At 33.4% G+C, this 20,471-nt stretch overlaps 1 protein-coding gene across 1 annotated transcript in view; it reads right to left on the reverse strand.

Moving 5' to 3' along the window:
• The window catches only part of VPS50 (VPS50 subunit of EARP/GARPII complex), a 124,030-nt gene that overhangs the window by 97,506 nt on the left and 6,053 nt on the right, over window positions 1–20,471 (reverse strand). The window contains 8 exon segments of the mRNA XM_008686241.2: window positions 1,229–1,311; window positions 2,541–2,576; window positions 2,664–2,781; window positions 3,463–3,533; window positions 4,363–4,416; window positions 6,407–6,478; window positions 7,755–7,877; window positions 20,026–20,094. Of these exon segments, the coding sequence (XP_008684463.2) occupies window positions 1,229–1,311; window positions 2,541–2,576; window positions 2,664–2,781; window positions 3,463–3,533; window positions 4,363–4,416; window positions 6,407–6,478; window positions 7,755–7,877; window positions 20,026–20,094 (626 nt within the window).

Below are 20,471 nucleotides of genomic sequence, written 5' to 3' on the forward strand. Positions count from 1 at the left end.
AGGCCCCTGTTAGAGATTTTCAAATACATTCAACATATTAGAGCTAATTCTCTATTTACTCAATTAAAAAAATCTAAATAACTTAATCAAGTCTTTAATACTGACAGTTAATCAGTGTCACAATGGATCAAAACAAAATATCCCTGGAACTACCCAACTACACATTTCCTAATCAAATAAAAAGTATGTTGATTCAGTATGCACGATCCTAAAGAAAAAAATACCATAAATATTAAATAGCATCTCTAGTGGGAAAATAGCTAGCTCTTATCGTACATCCTGTAGAGACCCGTGATGTGGGAGTATATTAAAAGAAAAAAAATTAATTAAATCTGCATTAATGTTTTGGTCCTTCCTAATCCTTTTATTTTTCAGATACTAACAATCGACATCTACACCATGGGTGCATCATGCTTACTGACTGCCAGAATTTCCATACAGGACAGACTGAGCGGCTATGTTCTAGGATAGGTATGAATTTAATTTGAAACTGGGTTTGCTTGGCAAGCACACGATTTTACTTAGATTGTATGTTTACCTGAGATGGTTTTAGAGGAATGATGGAAATTATACCTGGGGATTGAGCCTCCCCAAGGGACTGCCACCAGTAATGCAAAACCTTCATTTTAAGCAGACCAAAAACCCATTAATAAAGTAGAACTAATAGCAAAGGCTGTAATGGCCATTTTTACACTGTACATTTTATAAATAACTACAAATGAAAGATGTAACACATCAAATACATAATCACTTAAATATGACAGAGATGATTATTACATAAAATTAAATCACACTTAAATTTTCCAAAATAATTCTTATCAGGAAGAGCCAAACACTTGAACTGTCTGGATCTGAAAAGCAAACTGCAGTAACATTCTCAATATTTATAAGCCGGGGAAAGTTAAGGAAGAAAAATTCCCAAGGGATGCAAGAGAAACATAAACAGATAAATTTATTCTTCTCTACTACTCTATAAATTGGAAAGAATATGAAAAAAAAAGTTTCAACGAGGTGAAAAGAAGGGGTAGGATTAAAAAGTATCTGATCTCTCACACCTTAAGAATTATTATTTCTAATTTCATTGTACTGCCCGTTTATGAACAAGAATGTTAAACTAGAACATAGCACTTAATATTAATTTTCAATGTTTGTTAACATTGTATGTTACACAGCTCATATGTTAAAAACTGACAACAGAGTCAGCTTTAAAATTTTTATATTACCTTACCTTATGCAACTGTAATGTTTAAAAGTGCTGGCGGCTTTCTGACATTCCAGGCACAACTGAATAGCTCCTGGATAGTCTTCCTCCTTAAGATAACAACAAAAGTCATTAAAAAGGAAACATTTTTCCTAAAGTCCCTGAAAAAAAGAAATCTCTGTTCATTCTCCATCCAAAAGTTACAGAACCAGAAAATTTTAATTCCTCTTAAGGATTAGAATATCAATGATAATTAATAAAATATAAAGAGACCACTAGCTCCAAGCCTAAAACGTATGCATAGAAAAAATAGTTTTCCCTTGTATACACAGTAACGGCCCTGTAAGACCATCACGTGTGGATAAAGCCTACACAAAATACTAAGCTGCTTCACAGGGAAGGTGTTCTTTAACTGTTAATATATCTTCTTTCTAATGTTTATATAAAATGTTCCAAACCAGTATGAATTCCACTTGTAATCAACACTCAAGGGTTCTACCACCGAGATATCAATAAATATTTTAAAACAAATAAAGTTGTTAGAAAGTGAAATATTCAGTCTATGGCCATACCACCCTGAATGCGCCCGATCTCAACTGATCTTGGAAGCTAAGCAGGGTCGGGCCTGGTTAGTACTTGGATGGGAGAAAGTGAAACATTCGTTAATAGCCTTGGAATGTTTTTATCATCTAAACAGTAATTTAATGCCAAATGAAATTTTCATATGCATTTCTCAAATCTAAGTTTAGAAGTCACATGGTGATTACTGAAAACCATAAAAAAATTTTCCTATGCTCATCTCTATATTGGATAGGTGTACTTCAAACCAGGGGATGCTAAAATAATGACAAAGTACCTACCTGAAGGACCTCAAGTATTATGGGAAACACGCACATTACATTATGCTTTATAAAACAAGTAGGCAGTAACAAATGTCTAACAAAGAGAATGCTAACAAAGCATCAAAGAGAAAACAGCTCACTCAGAAAACCAATTAATATATGAAATAGTAAACAAAACTCAAATATGACATATTCCTTAAATTATTCCTACATGTTTTATACAAAAGATAATTTTATTGCTATTTGGGTGCAAATACAATCAACATACTGAAGTTAACATTCCCACATTGCTACAAGGTAAACATTTCCCCAAATAAATTTTTCTAAATGAAATATGTCAATAGAAAAATGCTCTAGAGCAAGTACCTTTACATGTCTAAAAATGTTCTTTATACCAGGTAGCAATTTGAAAGAAATGCACATCTGAATGTTTTCCACTATAATTTTTCTATTTAATAGTATCAGGATCACCAAATTTCCAAACTTTGTTTACTTACCTCCAGCATTTCACTTAAGCGCACATCTGTTCTTTGCTGGAAAAAAAAAAAAAAAAATCAAAGGTAAAATCTGTTTCAACCATAAAATTAAGTCTTCATTTTTAAATAGTAACCTGTATATACCAATGTTTTTATAGTTCTCAGAGATTTCAGAAGTCCAATCAGCAACTGACGTTTCCTTTGATTTGCAAGAAGGCCTAAACTAGCTTGAGTAAAACCTTCCTTGGCAATATTCAAGTGTCTGCAAAAAAAAAAAGAATACTTAAATTTTTCTATTATATTAAGAACACTATTCACAGAACAATTAGGCAACTGACGAGGTGGTACCCTCAATTACTCTTAAAAACAGGAATTGTGACTACTACTTGACAAATTTATTCAACGGCTCAATCTCAACCAGCATTACTCAAAGCATGGTGGGTGGACTGGTGCCAGTCCTCAAACTGTTACTGATCCATTACAAGAAAAGTACAGAAATGGAGAATAAGTATTAAAAAAAACCACTTAGAGCAAAAATTGACATAATACTTTTAAGTTTGATGAATTAATAACAAAAAAAATTGAGACTATATTCACTATGCCCTTGGTTATTTTCTTAGTATTTTGTTTTTACTGCATTTTACAAAAATAGTCTGTTGTAAGTTGGAAATTAAAAAAGAAAAAAAACTGATCCTTATAGTTTGAGAAGAACTAATCTAAACAATATAAAAACAGTCATATGTTAAAGCCATAATGAGATTTACAGATATTTCATTTCACACATACTTTCTTAGCGCAGTTTTTAGATAATATATATTCAGTTAATGAACAGTATTCTAGAAACCATAGTCATAATAAAAAAATCAATTATCAATGACAGTTTCACAATTTTTCTTGAAATATTTTCCAGCTTAAAAAACAAAATATTTATCAAATGCAATACCTCCTCCCATTTGTGCAGATAACAGCAGCTAACTGAAGACCCGTCTGTAATGAGGTAACTCTTTCAAGTTCCTATGGAAAAATCAGGTATAGGTTATTGTGGAGGAGGCATTTTATTTTTCTTTATTCTTCATATGATACTCTAAAAAAAACTTTAGTGGGTTTCAAAGAAAAGCCTTCTTGGAAAACAAAGTAGCAGCAAAGATAGCTAAAATTGAAAACTGTTGGTATATCTTTCACAAAATGATTTAAAATGTCAACTTTCAAATGATTTTCACAATGACATAAGATAAAATATTTAGTCAGGATTGCTTATAAGGAAATCTAGATCCAACCTGTTTTATACAGGCATAAACAAATACTAATAATACATCCATTGAAATGTCTCTACCCAACAGAACTTCAGAAGATAATCAAGGATATGACAAGTATGATTTCTGTTTGCTAAGACGCTTTGACAACAAATGTCTTCATTTGAACACTGGTAGGTATTTCAATGGATTTTGGAGTCTCTGATTTTCTGATTCAAAGACAGATTCAGTTATAAGATTCTAATTTTATTATATTTAAAGACAGACTGTTACACTGCTATTGAGCAGTCATTATTAATGATATACATGTTACAAAGTACACAGAAGGAATTTTCACTGAGTCTTCTAAAGTTTGGAAAAACCGAAGAGATTACTTTAAAATCAATTACAAAACTCACTTCATCAGTTTGGTAAATTCCCCCAAATGAGAGAAAAAAACATACATATATAGCCCCCCCCACACCCCAAATAGAGTCAATACGTTGCTATAGAACTACAGACAAGAGAATAAATTACTTCAACAGTTTCAAGTATAAGTCACTTAGGCATTTTTTAAATTTTCCTATTAAAAATAACAAATATCACCCTACCTTTACATAAGCAGGCTGTTTTTCAAGGATTAAATCTGCTACTTTTTTAGAGACCTATAAAACATGCAATCAAACAAAGGAAGTAAAAGAAAAAGCCGCATACTTCCTGTTCCATTTTACATTGTAAATTTTTGTAAGAATATTCCTAGGTCTTCCGAATAACTTCTACAGCAGATATTGGCATGCTCTGGGCTATGAAATTAATAAAAGAGATACAACAGACAGCATAATACTTGGTCCTTAATAGAAACTCAATAAATGGTCATTATGACTGTTAATAATAGGAGAATCATCTGATTGCCAGCATGCACAAGGTGTGAGATCTTAAGGGTGTAAGATTTGCTTTTACAAAATGTGAACTTGTAAGATAAATAATCAGTTGAATTTATGGACACAGTATCTGGGAAACAGAGAACATCCTGTACCCTTTAGAAACTTTGTACCACACAAAAAGACAAAGAGTAATTTGGTCCTCTACTTCTGAAAACTTGAAAACGTGTTTTTTGGGGGACTTTTTTTGGAATGTTATGAACATACCTAAGGTTTCCTTGGTCAATTCCATGAAAAATGTTAGTGTAAGTAAGAATTATAACGATTTGGAATATGAAGCTCTCATTTCAGTTTCAGGGGCACCTGGCTAGACTACCCTACAGGTACCATGGAGCATGACACATTCAAAGCATTTAGTGAATTTCTGCTCCAAAAACTCAATTAGTTCAGTTTCCCTTCCCCTTCCCCAAACAACTGAGAACAAAGCATTACACACACATTCAACTACTGCATTAATCCTTCTATATTTTCTTAACTCCTCTGAATTTGTATAGATAGGAATTTATATATAGACAGAAACCGACCTAATTTTATCAAACTGCGTTTTTAAAATAGTTTAAAATAGACAATATAGTTGTTAGTTTGCACTGTGTCAGGCAGTGTACTAAGTGCTTTCCCTACATTATCTCAATTAGTACTCATAACAATCTATAAAAATGGGTTCATTTTCCAGATGAAAGACCTTAAATATAGTAGTAACTGATCCACAGCCCCCACAGCAACGCCGGATTCAAGCCCAGGTGTTCCAAATTCCAAAGGTCACTGTGCTATCTGGCCCCTGTCATGGGGCTCATTCCCTAAAGAATACTACCACATCAAGCACAGAGACAGATATGTACATATCTAAACATGCTGAAACCAACAGAAGGCAAAAGACGTCACCATCCACTGGAATCTAGTTCTCCAAAAGCACAATATACTTTTACCACACAGCCCTCAACTGGCCAAGTCCCTTCCCCACACCACTGCTGCTACCCCCAGGGAGATCCCAGCACCCACTGAGACTTCGGAGTGTAGTACAAAAGAAGGAGAAGTACAGCTTCCTTTATTTGTCAGATGTATTATTAAAAATCACATCTTAAATTCAAACAGATAAATTACTACTGCTCCTCTAGTATTAAAAAAATTAACAAGATCCCGTACTAACATTATTTAATCTTCTACAGTATAATCTGAGTTTTATTAAAGGAGCTCAGCCTAGTGCAAGGAAAATCACAGAATCACAGAATTTTACAGCATCCGAGAAAATGCAAGCCTAACCCGTCACTTCACAGATTTAGCAAGGCTAAGTGACTTGTCCAATGCCAGACAATTAATCAGTGACTACAACTGTAACATTCTGAATCTTAGCTCTCTTTTCTCATTGGACCTATTTCAACTAGAAGTGGGGGCCTTTATTATGAGGTAAGAAATTATAGTAGGGAAGTGACAAGGAGCCTAAAAATACTTAGCAATCTAAAAAAAAGTTCAAAAATCTTTGACCACATTCAGGATTCCAGAGGAAAAACCCCTCAGTTCTAGAAGCAAATCTATATCAAGGTAATGTGAGGGAAACTGAATAGGCATTAAATTTTTAAATAAATGTATCATTGAGTCTGAGTCATGTTAAATAATATTTGTTTAACATGTTAAGTTAAAACATAAAATCTGCAAACATTACACCTTCCTGCTGTTTCATTTAGTTGTATCAGAAAGGAAGGTGTTTTTTACTTACTGCAGCTTGCTGTTGTTTCAGTTTGTCTCTGTACTCCTCTAATTCTTGCAAATTGAGAACAGGAGGGAGCTTCTAAAAAATACCCATAAATAAAGAATAAAAAATAGTTTAATTTGGTTTCATTTACCTGCATAACTCTGACTTACTATACTCTGTGCATGTAAAATAGTCTCACCCATTCCCACCCACTCCTCTTGGCCTCCCCACTTTCCCCACTAGACTTCAGACACAAAAGCTTCCACATGTTTGTTGCCCAACCCTCTGGGGCTCAAGTTCCATCCCTCACCCAGCGATATAGGACAGGAGAACAGGAGAAAGTCCCACATCCTAACCTCCCCCTTTACCAGCCACAGGTATATCCCTACTTTTCTACCACAGAACTCAAAACATATTTCCCCTCTGAAATACTAGGAATAGTAACTAATCGCTACAGTGTGATAGTAACAGTTGCTGGAGTACATTCTAGATTCCACATCAGCTTTCAGAAGATAGAAAACTAACAAAAATGCATACCACTGTGTATACTAGAAACTCCAAGTTTCAGTCAATGGATTGATGAAACTCAAAACGAGCAGGGGCTGACTGTGTACACAGTGCATATAAAGTATGTATGCATACTGTATTTGGTTTCCTCTAAAACCAGATTTTACTATTCTTTTTTGAATTTCCCATAAATTTAAAATTTAAAATGCCAACATTATAAACATCATGGCATAGAGGTCTTTACATGGCTAAACAATTATGTAAAGACACATTCATGATTAAAAGTCTTGAAGTTTCTCTAAACATATATATATTTTTTTTAAAGAATTTATTTATTTATTTGACAGAGATAGAGACAGCCAGCGAGAGAGGGAACACAAGCAGGGGGAGTGGGAGAGGAAGAAGCAGGCTCATAGCAGAGGAGCCCGATGTGGGGCTCGATCCCAGAACGCCGGGATCACGCCCTGAGCCGAAGGCAGACGCTTAACCGCCGTGCCACCCAGGCGCCCCTCTCTAAACATATTTTGACAAAATAAAATAAGATAGAGGCAGCACACCAACATATTGTATGCTAGCAGTTAAAAACCAAAAATATAGAAATGTTTCCTGGACCAATATTCTACAGCTGCACTTAATTTTACATTTTTAAAAATAATTTCATCATTAAACAATGTGGATAGTTCAGTAAATCACAATGTGGTCATCATAAACCAGTCCTGGTATGAAGGAAGGAAGGAAGGAAGGAAGGAAGGAAGGAAGGAAGGAAGGACAGATGAACACCCCTAAAAAAGCATTCAAATCTCATCCACCAATTCAGTCACTGAACAAGATAGGGTTTAAATGGTTTTAATGAATTTTGTTTTACCTCCAGCTCATATTTAACAATATCAAATGAGTCCGTAGAAAAATATACTTGTTCAATACTATTAATTAGTTCTTGTTCAGCTTGAGGGTCACTAGGCTGCTCTCGAAGTTCTCGAAATTCCTCCTTTAAGAAAAAAAAAAATCGCAGTTAGAGTACTTGTACTGGTTATAATTCTACCTGCATGGATATAAACAATCATCTGTCTTAACAGTCACAAATCTCTTGGGAATTGTTCCAAGCAAGGAGATAAACTGACAGAAAACAGGAGGGTTCATGGAAAATTAGGACTACTAAAACACTAAGATACTAAAAACTACTCATCTATTGGAGAAAAAAAAAAACAACTGGCCAGTTTGAAGATTCAGATTTTATTTTCAATTCAGTTGTGTGTGTGCCAACTGGTAGGTGAAAGAACTTAGATGTTTAACAAAAGGAAAAACCAAAGTGACTATGTAGTATCTATCATACATACATACTATATATATATATTTTTTCCATCATTTAACATTCTAAAATCTGTCTCAGCACAGATAACCAGGGAATATCTCAATGACTTGCAGGTCACAATCAGCATTAAAACCCTGAGCAGAAAGACATCCTTCCTTGAGCTGGAAATCTCACTGCTCAGCTAAGAAACACTGGCTCCAGAAAAGATTCACAAGTTTAGCTCTGTAATCCTATGAGGCTTCCTTCAAAGTGTGCTGATAATGCAATTAATGATCTAATTATGAATCTAAAGCTCTGTATTTGATGAAACACTTTCTTTCTAATGATACAGAATGGAACTTCTATAGATTTATACAACTAAAAAGAACTTGACAGACAAATCCCTACCCCTCATGTCAGCATTCTTATCTTATACAATTTCACTGCATAATTGGATAAACCTTTAGTTAACTGGGAAATTTCATTAATTCAGACAGCCACTCTCTGCCATACTAATTAATCAACACATTATTAGAGACATATAACAATTTAGTCCTTTTTTTTATTCATATTAATCTCAAATACATTTAAGAACACAAAAGAAACTCATATTTAAAATAATTTTATAGTCATTAAAATAGTAACAAGAATCTTTAATAAATCATCATTAATTAAATACATAGAAATTATAATGTCAATTAGAGAATATTGTTTTCCAAATAGAAATACTCCAGATTATTTTATTGCAGGGCATAGATTCCATTTATAAAAAAGAACCTAGCTTATAGATCTTTTAGACTTTAATTTATAATTTAAATATGTAAAATTATTAATTATAAAATTATCTCCTCTTAGATTCAAGCTAAAAGAAAATATTAGAGCAATAAATCTGAAAAGAGAATAGTTGTTTATATTTAAAATTCCAATAAATTTAAAAGAGAAGGCAAAGTCATACAAAAATCAAATCTACATAATTGAAAGTGCATGGGAAAGAAAATGCCTCTTCTCTACCAAACTCGACTAATAAAATATATTAACCAAAAAAAAGGGGGGGGATCAAATATACAGTCATCAGTGATTTAGCATGCAATCAAATACTATGAGTAAAGTAAGAAATCCAGTGTCCTAACAGTGGGAGCTGTGTTCCTCTCTCTCTGTGTGTGTGTGTGTGTGTGTAGGGGGGGTGGTTATCGACAACAAACAGACTAATCTGCACTGCACCCTGGACGATGACACTAAGAAACAGACTTGGGTTAAAACCACACCACTTACAGAAAGGTTTCCAACTTGACTACTCATGGGCAACCTCCAAGCATTTAATAAAATCTGAAATGAGTGAGACATGAAATGGAAAACGAGATCAGAAATTCCTGGCAATCTCCCTAAGAGTCCACAGGCATTTGAAACACCAGCTTCAGATGCTGCGAGCTGAGGCAGGGAAAAAGACCCAGGTGAGGATATGGCAATGCTGCCTCCCTAGGAATTTCACAGCACCACTAACAAACAAATATAGTCGGTACCATTCCAAAAAAAAAAAAAGAAAAAGAATGATCATAAAAATTGCTAAGATTGAAAATAGCAAGTACGAAATCAAGCAAAAAAATTCAAATAGACTGCAATAAATGAACACTTTCATCTTAAATATAGAAATGCCAATGACATATAACTCCATGCTGAGGTTCTCCATACACTACCTAATTAATTCATCTAAAACCCTTAGGTTTTAGTTGTGACTCTGGTATTAACTTGGGCAATTTAGTCTCTCTGTGCCTCATTTTTTTCACCTGTAAAGGACACACACACACACACACACACACACACACACACAGTGAAACAAATATCCAAAGTTATTAAGAATGTCAAAGGGAAAACATTATTTCATTTATAAATATCTCGCAAGTCTACATTTCACAAATGTAATGAATCTGTAAAAAGAGTACAATCTGTATATGTATATAAAAGGTCAAGTGCCATTTCTTCTTGGAGAACTAAGCAAATATATCACAGACAGCAGACAAACCCGTATAATTTCAAGAACAGACACATAACACTTGACACTCGAAGTAACCTAGACTAAGGAGAGGGATAAAACCAAGAAAGGCAGAGAAAAAAAACATAGCACACAAAGTAGAATTCAATCCAAAACAAATGCCCAAACTATATATCCCCATAAAATACCTCTCCTTTCGGACAATTTAGTTGCTCCTGTGTGAAAATACACACCTGAACTCATTTAGACAAATTTCATTCTAACTAGATTCTGACCACCTTGTTTGTTTGAATCCCACTGCACCTGATGCAAGACTCTGCTTCTACCTGATCATTCCCTACATGTTTCACTGCGGTTAGTGCCCCCTGCTCAATCTGATAACACACCTTTTAAGAACTGAGATTTCTCCTTACTCTCCATCATTATGCTCTGTAGTGCCAAGATACATTGAAGATAACAATCAATGATCTAACTAAAATTTACAGTGAGCTGTATAAAAAAAAAAAAAAGAAAGGAAAAGACATTATGTTGTTCTGATAATCAAAACTTCCTACGAACTCTTAATAAAAGCTCTCTTCTAGCTAGAAATAACAAAAAATGTTAAGTGATTTTAGGGATACTTTAAGCATGTAAGTTAGAAAAATAAACAGAAACAGCAAGATTGTATATTCTTACCACAATTACCCCATAATTCTGCCATTATATAAACTGGTTTCCTCGAATTGGAGATATAGAAAAATACATAATTTTTCACCTAAACCCAATTTTGCAAGCCAATATATATGTATGAGGCAAAATTTTACATAAACAAAATGAACGAAAGATTTCCTACAAAAAAATTTAAAAGGCAAAATCAGGGGACCAGAATAACAAATGAAACTTCTTATACCATATTAAAATACGTGATTTCTTTTCGAGTTACAATAATATTTGATAAGCTAAGTTTGAGAATCAAATATTTCAGTCTAACAGACTGCTACTATAAAAATTCTTCAAAGAATTTTATTTTACAGTAAATTTTAAGTCACATAGTAACTAATAAGTACATGTTATCATTAAGTGGTATAAATGTTCTATAAACTTGAAAATCCAAAAACAATATATCAACAACTATAGACCACCAAAATTCGCCACAATTACACTTAAAGAAAGAGTACATTGCTTACCCGAAAATTAAAACTGAAGAAAAATTAAAATTAAGGTAATGAATTTAATTGTAAACGGGATAAAAATAAAAATCCAATGGCAAAAAAGAACAAATCAAGTCTCTCTTCCATACTATCATTAGGAAATAGCCCACCTACTTTCAAAGCTCTCTTATCATACCTTTCTCAATTGAGTCACATATTTCAATTTAACATTTTAAAAAATTCCCACTATGTAAGAATTCCCTATCCTAGGCCATACAGAAACAAAGGTGAGTAAAAAAATAGCTGCTGAAGTAATAGGAGAGGTCAGATGCATAAGTAATGCCCCTGCAAGGCAGAACCTAAGGGAGAACAAATAAAACCTAGGGCATCAAAGGGCAGTGAGTTCACATTTGATGGAAGAAGTGCCACTTAGAGAAGAGAGAACAGGTGAAATTTCAAATTTGAGAAATTTGGGGAAATAAGGTAACAAATACAAAGCAAAGCAAGAGTAAAAACTGTAGTGGGAAAGCACGCAACAGGTTAAACGGGAGAGGGTGGCTTCACAGGGTGGAAAAATGTCAGGGGGAGCACCTACATGGACACCAAGAGGCAATAAAATGCAACAATAGAGATTTTTTTTAATCCAATATATTTTTATATATCCTGAACCATATTTTTCCTTTACTAAAAATATGTTAACACACATCACCGTGCCAGATGCTATATCAAAAAAGTAAGCATAAATATTCAATATTTTCTTAACATAATGACCCAAGCAGGATTATTTTAGGCAAGTGGTAGAAAACAAAGAAGTTAGTCAATATTTTAGAGGCTGTCTTTTCAGCAGTCACAATACACTGTAGGATTATATCTAATTCTACCTAGCCTATATTTTTCCATTTTGATCAGCTCTGAGATAAAGCTGTATGAACATACATATAAAATGCACATCATAAATGTAACTTTATGAAAAATGAAGAAAAACAATCGTAACAGAAATTTAAGTGAACATCTTTGTTTTAGCCAAGTCATTTTTCCTCTCAACATAAACAATAAAAGGTTTTATGAGAACTGGGGATTCAAGTCTATAAAACAATTGAAGCCCTCAAGTGTAAGGCGTTTTAAAACATTTCCAGTTTATTTATGGTTTCTAAGGAACTAGTCTATAACTTTACAAAGCAATTTCCCACTTAAGAGTTCATCTCTTAAGGGAATGTATTCAAGGTTAGGACAAAAAAAAAAAAAAAGACTATAAATTTTGCACTTAACCACTACTTTTAAATTATACAAAATACCACACAAATTAAAAATGCCAACTCAAGTTCCAATCTTTCAGTTCTATTCACTTTCATAAGTGTAAAAAGTGAGTTATGACAACTTCACAGTTCTCCTTTATCATTATTAAACTCAATTTTCTCTTTAATTTTGAAAAGCAATTTAACGTAATTTTTAAACTCACAGAACAGAACAGCTTGGAAACTTATAATCTTCGGTAGCAGGTTTTTTTTTTTTTTTTTCAAACAAAAAAGATGAATGCAAAATCTTCATTTCATAGGTCAAGTTTTTAAAGCCCCACAAAAAATGTATAGAATTAAAAAAATGAAATGCAAAACAACTTCCATTTCTGTATGTAGTTTAACAGACTACAGTTCACATTACAACCCTGAATGGCAGAATGCATTATGTTGAGAGGGAGTGAGGAAGAAAAAAAAAGAAATTTTATTCTTGTAAAGCATGTATTGGGGTTTACCAAGAGAAATCTTATCAAAGGTTTTTTTCTTACTGTTTGCATTTCTTTGTCAATCAACACAAAAAAGCTACTCTGCTATAATAAATTCTAAAAATTATAGTCTTATCAAAGTTAATATCACATTAGAGCTTTAAATGAGCAAAAAATGTTTAGCTACCAAAATCTATACAGAAGAAAGAATAAAAACATGAAGTTTTCAATACTCAATCAGTATTATAAAAATCATAAATCACTGAACAAAAATTGGTTTTGTTTTCAAATGAAACAGGATTCAAGATCAGATAACCTAAAACCATACATACACCATGTAAATTTGTAATGAATTGCCAGATGTCTGATTACGTGGGGGAAATGGTACATTTTCTTAAAATCCCACTAGAACAACAATAATGATCCATCAAAGCACCCGGCTCATCATCCATTTGTGTTTGTGTGTTTTAAATAAAACACAGCCTTTAAAGCCTACCTGTTGTTGTTGTTGTTGTTTTTCAGGCTTTCAGTGCCATCTAGTGGAATATTGGTGAGGTTACAATTTGAAGGGAGGTTTCCATAAAATGATTTATAGATTTTTCTAGAAGGTTATTAAAGTGGCATTATTTTAATCCAGATTTATAACACATTTAAGTGACTGAAATAACGTATTGAATCACTTTTTATACAAAAAAGCATCCAAATAAATAAATATTTGTTTTTAAAGAAAAAGATCATGAATAAGAACAGATTTTATTCATAGAAATATACCTATTAACATATACCAAAAACACAAAATTAGAAAGCAAATCCTTCATATGTGATACTCTGCCAAATTATTTACTTCTCTTACTCAACAGTTATATTTTTAACAAGTATTTTTCTAAATTTATTTCTATGAAAAGGAAAACATTAAAGATAGTAACTTTAGAGATACCAAATATTTTTTTTTAATCTATCTTTAAAAATTTCTCAACTTCTGTGAAAAACACCAAGCTGTCTGCCACATGCCTGTCCATTTGGACGCTAATACTAAAAAAAGGCACGTCACAAATTGAAGTAAGGAGAGAGAAGTTCAGTGTATAGTCTGGATTCTGTTTTTCTGTTAGTTTTAACATCTCATCAGACCCACTCTCCAAAAGAATACTATGTATTCTGAGAAAAGACATCACAACACCTTCAACCTCAGTGTCTAGAAACCAGTCTTTCCAATACCTTCACTTCCACATCCAATAAAATCCTCAGTCCTAACTTCTGCTTTTTAAAAATCTCTCAAATTTAACCTAAACTTCACGTTCTTATCTTCTTTTTAATCACGCAATTCCGTTTCATAAGCTGAATCTTTACGTCAACACCTGAACCTACTACCTCTCCGACTCTTACCCCAGCATACTTTCCTCTTATCTTGTTAAAAGTTCTGAAAACCAAGCTCTGTACTTACTGTGTTTTTAGGATTCTTTTCATGAATGCTAAGAAGTCAAGTCAAATCCACTTATCTTACATCACAGAAGTATTTTACAAGCAAGAAAACATTCTGGGCAAACTCCCAGAATGTTATATAAGAGAAGGTACTCGATAAATATTTGTGGAATGCATTAAGTATGCAAACAAAAATACTTTCTTATATTTAGACAAATATATTTTCAAGTTTTGACTGAAACAGATTTCTTTTGTTCCCTGGGCCTGTATTTTTCTTTAATGAAAAAAATCAAAGGCATGGCTAAACCAATCATGTAATAGTAAACCTAGCTGAATCCTATTTGTATTTATGAGTTTGTAAAATCAGGGTCTTAAAAACAAACAAAAAACCTTAATCTTTAAAGAATACTACCAGAAGGCAGTTCAGAAAAAATAAATATTAGTATTCTTTTTATCAGCACTTTTTATGATATATAACCATTACAGAAGAACTATGGAAAGTGTTTACTTAAAGTCAAGACAGATTTATAAGGTTCTGAATACTGATATTTTTAATTATGATTCAACACATACTCTCGAATACAGTCCTAATAAATTCTGTAACTACTAACCCTGTGGCTACTGTGATTATTATATATTAAAATAAATTTTGGTCTCAAGTCTTCATAAGTCTTATAACCAATTAAATTAAGTAAAAACTATTCACATCATTCAAAAAGTATAAATTTCTTTAAATGGGTAACAAATTTAGTCAGTAAATACTATAAAGATTAATTTCTTATATCCTTACCTCAGCATGGAAATCCCATTAATTTGAAGTATAACAGAATCCATTTTCCAGTAATGAAATTTTAGGTCATCACTAAGTACTTTTTCCCACAAAACCTGTCCATAAAACTTCAAATTTTTTTTCTGCAGCAGTTCCTATAGTTCCCCTTTCTCCATTCTTGTCATCACGTCCTCCACTTGCAAAATGTTATTTTCAGCTCCACACGGGAATCACCTGAAGATCACTAAACTTTACTGCTGACACCTGGCTCCACCCCACACACTGTGACTTAATTAGAATGGGGTAGGGCCTGGTTATTAGTGATTCTAATATGCAGCAAAGCTCGTACACCACTGACATTGACTCTGAACAATTTAAGATTTTTGAGCTCTCTCTCAAAGTTTCCTCTTCTACAGAAAGTTCTGAAAAGATACCTAATATTTTTTCTATTTGCTCTACCAAAATTCCAAATTTCCAGTATATGGATCATTATTTGACTCACGTATCTTAAAATGGGATACAGTGTCATCCTGTCCATAAAATGCAGAAATTGTACCAGATGATTTCTAAGGTTTCTTCCCACTCAAAATTTATATAGTTCTCAAAAAAAAAAAAAATCAATCAATAGTCCTTTCTGGATTCTCAAGCACACCTAACGTCCTTCAGTTTTCCTTCACCATCCTCCTCTTTCTAATGAGTTACACCATATGAAATTTGTTTGTATTAGATTATTTTTAACCTGAAGAAACAGCCATTTCCAATGATTCATCCTAATATTTCTCTTCTATTTATCCTTTATACCAGAATTTTTTTAAAAAGATTTGAGAGAGAGAGAGAGATTTGAGAAAGAGAGGACACAAGCAGGGGGAGGAGAAGAGGGAGACAGAAAGAGAGAGTATCTCCAGCCAACTTTCCACTGGGTGTGGAGCCCAACTCGAGACTCGATCCCATGACCCTGAGTTCATGACCTGAGCTGAAATAAGAGTGAGACGCTTAACCAACTGAGCCACCCAGGTGCCCCTATACCAGAACCTTTAACATAACACAACCCAAGCTAAAGTATTTCTTTCTTGATAACCCCACCGAAATCTCAATTCCTATTACAACTTAGACATTATGACAAGAAAGGGAAGAAGAAACGGGTCCATATCTAAAGAACAAGGATGCCTTTTTTTTAATGCTCTACATACATATACTTGAGTCAGAGCTATTAGATGAAGTTAACGTTTAAAAGTTTTGCTATACAAGTATTTACATTGACTACTTAAATAGCATAAATTGGGTTTATTTTTTACTTCCTGCATTAGAATATCAGGGAAACCCAAACTAAGACAGTGAGGCATTTTTTTTAATTATTGAGAGGTACGACTGACATGTAAAATTATTAGTTTCAGGTGTACAACATGATTCAATATTTGTAAACAATGCAACATGATAATCACAATAAGTCTAGTTAACATCCATCACCAGACATATAGAATTTCTTTTCTTAGATGAGAACTTTAAGATCTATTCTCTTAGCAACTTTAAAATATGCAATATGGTATTATTACTATGGTCACCATGCTGTATATTACATCCCAATGACTTATTTCTTTTGTAACTTGAAGTTTATACCTTTTGACCCCTTCATTCATTTTGCCCCCTCCCCACTGCCTCCGGTAGCCACCAATCTGTTCTCTGTATCTATGAGCTGGTTTCTGTTTTGTTTTTAGATTCCACATGTAAGTGAGATCCTATGGTATTTGATCATATGGTCTTTCTCTGACTTATTTCACTCAGCAAAATGCCCTCAAGGTCTATCCTATGTGTGCAAGCATGCGAGCGTTCACAGACACACACCCTTTCTTTATTCATCCATCTATCTATGAACACTTTAGGTTATGTCATCCATGTCTTTGCTATTGTAAATAACGGTGCAATGAACATGGGGGTGAATATATCTTTTCAACTTACTGTTTTCATTTTCTTTGTAAGTGGAATTGCTGGATCATACAGTAATGATATTTATAATTTTTTCTGTTAAACTCTATATATTATTATTTTTAATTTTTTGAGGCACCTCCATACTGCTTTGCATAGTGGCTGTACCAATTTATATTCCCATGATAGCACACAAGGGCTCTTTTTTCTCCACATCCTCACCAACTTGTTGTTACTTCTTGTCTTTTTGATAACAAACAATATAACAGGTATAAATTGAGTTAAAAAAATATCTACCTAAGCCAAACTTTTGGGTAGCTTGCTTTTCAAACCTAGTACTATACTGTAAGCATTTTTTTCTGCAATACATTTTACTACGTTTAAAACCCAAACTTCAGAATAATTTATAGAATTTAACACCATTTTTGAAAAAGAAAAAATGGAGGAGAGAGGAACCTACACTGACTACTTCATGTGAAAGAGCTCTGGCTTCAGAGTTTAACTCATCACCTTATTTAATACTTTATGGTATTTGTCATACTTTGCAAACACCTTGTTTACTGCCTGTCTTCCCTCCACTTGAGCTAAGCTCCCTAGCAACAGACGAGTTTTGTCTTTTTAACTGCTATATTCAGTCCCTAGAGAATGTCCAGCACAAAACAGGTGCTCAATAAATTTTTGAATATGCATAGGGAAAAGACCAAAAGGCAATGTTAACCTTGACTATATTGGTGATTTTGTGATTTTTTTTTTAGGTATCTTTTTCTGTTTACTGTGTTTTCTATTCACAGTATATATTATTTTTTTTATTACAGGAAAAAGTTATTTTAAAATAATCATTTCAAGGCACCTGGGTGGCTCAGTCAGTTAAGCATTTGACTCTTGATTTTGGCTTAGGTCATGATCTCAGGGTTGTGAGATTGAGCCCCTCCACCCCCACCCTTCAGCTCTGTGCTCAGCGGGGAGTCTGCTGGAGATTCTCTCTCCCTCTCCCTCTCCCCCTGCTCGTGCACACTCTCTCCTTCTAATAGATAAATCTTTAAAAAATAAAAATAAAATAATAATCATTTCAAATTAAAGTTTTAGACTTTGTTGAAATACTTTCAATGGTTTGAAAAACTCAATATAAAGGTCATTTTTTGAGGCCACAGAAGTTCAGGTTATCAAGAACATCAATTTTAAGGCAACTGTATAAAAACAAATCATGTAAAAATATATATCACCATCACTCATCATCAGGGAAATGTAAATCAAAACTACAACTCACCCTATAGCACTTGGGATGTTTCAAGAGAATGCAGACAGAACAAGCATAAGGAGCTTATGAGCTTTCTTAGCGTGAGGCTACATTTAAGCTGATTGCACTGATACTAATTTTACTATTAACCGTTTTATAATTTAACAACTTAGCTTCTTAGACTAATACCCCAAGCTTAATCATCACCTGAAGTATTTACATTTGCTGACCTTGCGATCCCAGACTGGCCTCTCTACCCAGAGCCAGTCATCTCAAATCACACACCGCAGGCCACAGATGGGGCTGGGGTGGGGGGTCAGTGAGATGATGGGGTAATGAAATCATCATAAATTCACCACCTACCCCTGCTGGAAAAACATCAAGGTTCATCATTCAAAGACAACAAAAGTTCGCACAAGGTTTAAAAATAACAGAAAGTTCTTATGCAATACTTTCATGTATTTTTTAAAGAGGCTCACTCATCAATTTTACACTGGTTCTGAAACATCCAATGCAATCTAATTCAAGGCATGTTCATAATGCACGATCTGTTTTCTTGAGTCAAAGAAATAAGAAGAATTATTTGTCAATTAGGATTTACTGTTATCACTTAGTTCCCAGTTTCATCAGATGCAACAATCTTTTATAACATCATACAAAACTGTTCAAAATGCCTCTTTAAGTTTTTTCTCTGAGTCATTTCATGCAAACGGCCTGGTTAGAATTTTATCACATTTGGAGAATATGTTTGGGTCTGACCCAAATTAAAGCTAAGTTATAAATACAAGATTCATGTTAGGGGGTAAGGCTCCTCAGAGGGGTGGGAGATCACTTTCCTGAGCATCGGACACTGAGGTGTCACGACGGCCTTATGATTGCTGACGAAGAGAAACAAGCCCTATGTACTAAGATGCCAAACAGAAAGAACAAATAGTACTTTCAAATATGATCCTCAAAATTGAAAATCAAAAGAGCAGACATTCAGAAGAAGACACTGATCTGTGATGGAGCTACTATTCAGAGAGGCAGCTCCAAGTGGCAACACCCCACGGTGAGAAACAGCACGGATTTATTGATTTATTTTTTATAATGGTTAATAATTCTCCTGAGGGAAAGCCAGCTAGCTTTCGAATAACACCTATTAAAACTGTAAACTGAGATGTTCACATGAATCAGGGGATTAAAATCTAAGATATCTACAATTTAGTATAAATTATGCTTTAGCTACTTACTCAAAATTCTGCTCCATAAAAAAACATAATTAACAATGATTTTTGACTCACAGTGTTATTATTTCATTTTATTTCTCCAAATTACAGCAGAAAAAACAAGTTCACATACATACATATATGTGTGCGTGTGTATGTGTGTGTCCGTATATAAAACTGCTTTCAGGCTAAGAAGCTGATATAATAATAAACTCAAAATTTATCAATTTTACATTTTCTGCTCCACTATAATAAACCATACTGCATCCCAATGAGTAATGAAAGCAAAAACAAGCCCTAAGCCTACTATACTATAAAAATTTACCTAGCTTTATCATAACTACCATCTGCCTGTGGGAAGGAAAAGCTTCTGTGAATCAATTATTATCCAAAGGCAATATTATTTCTTAAGGAAGTGAAAAGTCACGCTCACACATGTAGATCAATACCTTTCCAGGGACCCGGAGACTCTCAATGGCACCAAGATCACCAAGGCTTTCCGGAGGGCTCTTCAGACCCTTAAAAAAATAATAATAAAATAAAAAGAATTTTAATTATACTGCAGGACTGTAAAATGATAGAACATACTTACTAAAATAGAAATCACCATTTTAAAAATAGAAAATTTCCTGCTTTAAAATATATAGAATATATGTTCTAAAAACAAATGTCACTTAATACATATAGTACTATTATTAAATCAAGTAAAGATGTACATTTGGAAGTTTAAAATAAAAGTATTATATGGCAGCTTCACAACTAATGGTTGACGTCTAACTTAGCCATGGTTTAAAAACAACCAAAAGAAAAGAAAATTTGGTGACAAAAAGCATTCTGTAAGAGCACTTATATATTAATCATTACCAAATTCACCTGGTAAGAAGGACCAAGTATT

This window comes from Ursus maritimus, unplaced genomic scaffold, assembly GCF_017311325.1.
Source record: "Ursus maritimus isolate PB19 unplaced genomic scaffold, ASM1731132v1 scaffold_3, whole genome shotgun sequence".
Lineage (NCBI taxonomy): Eukaryota > Metazoa > Chordata > Mammalia > Carnivora > Ursidae > Ursus > Ursus maritimus.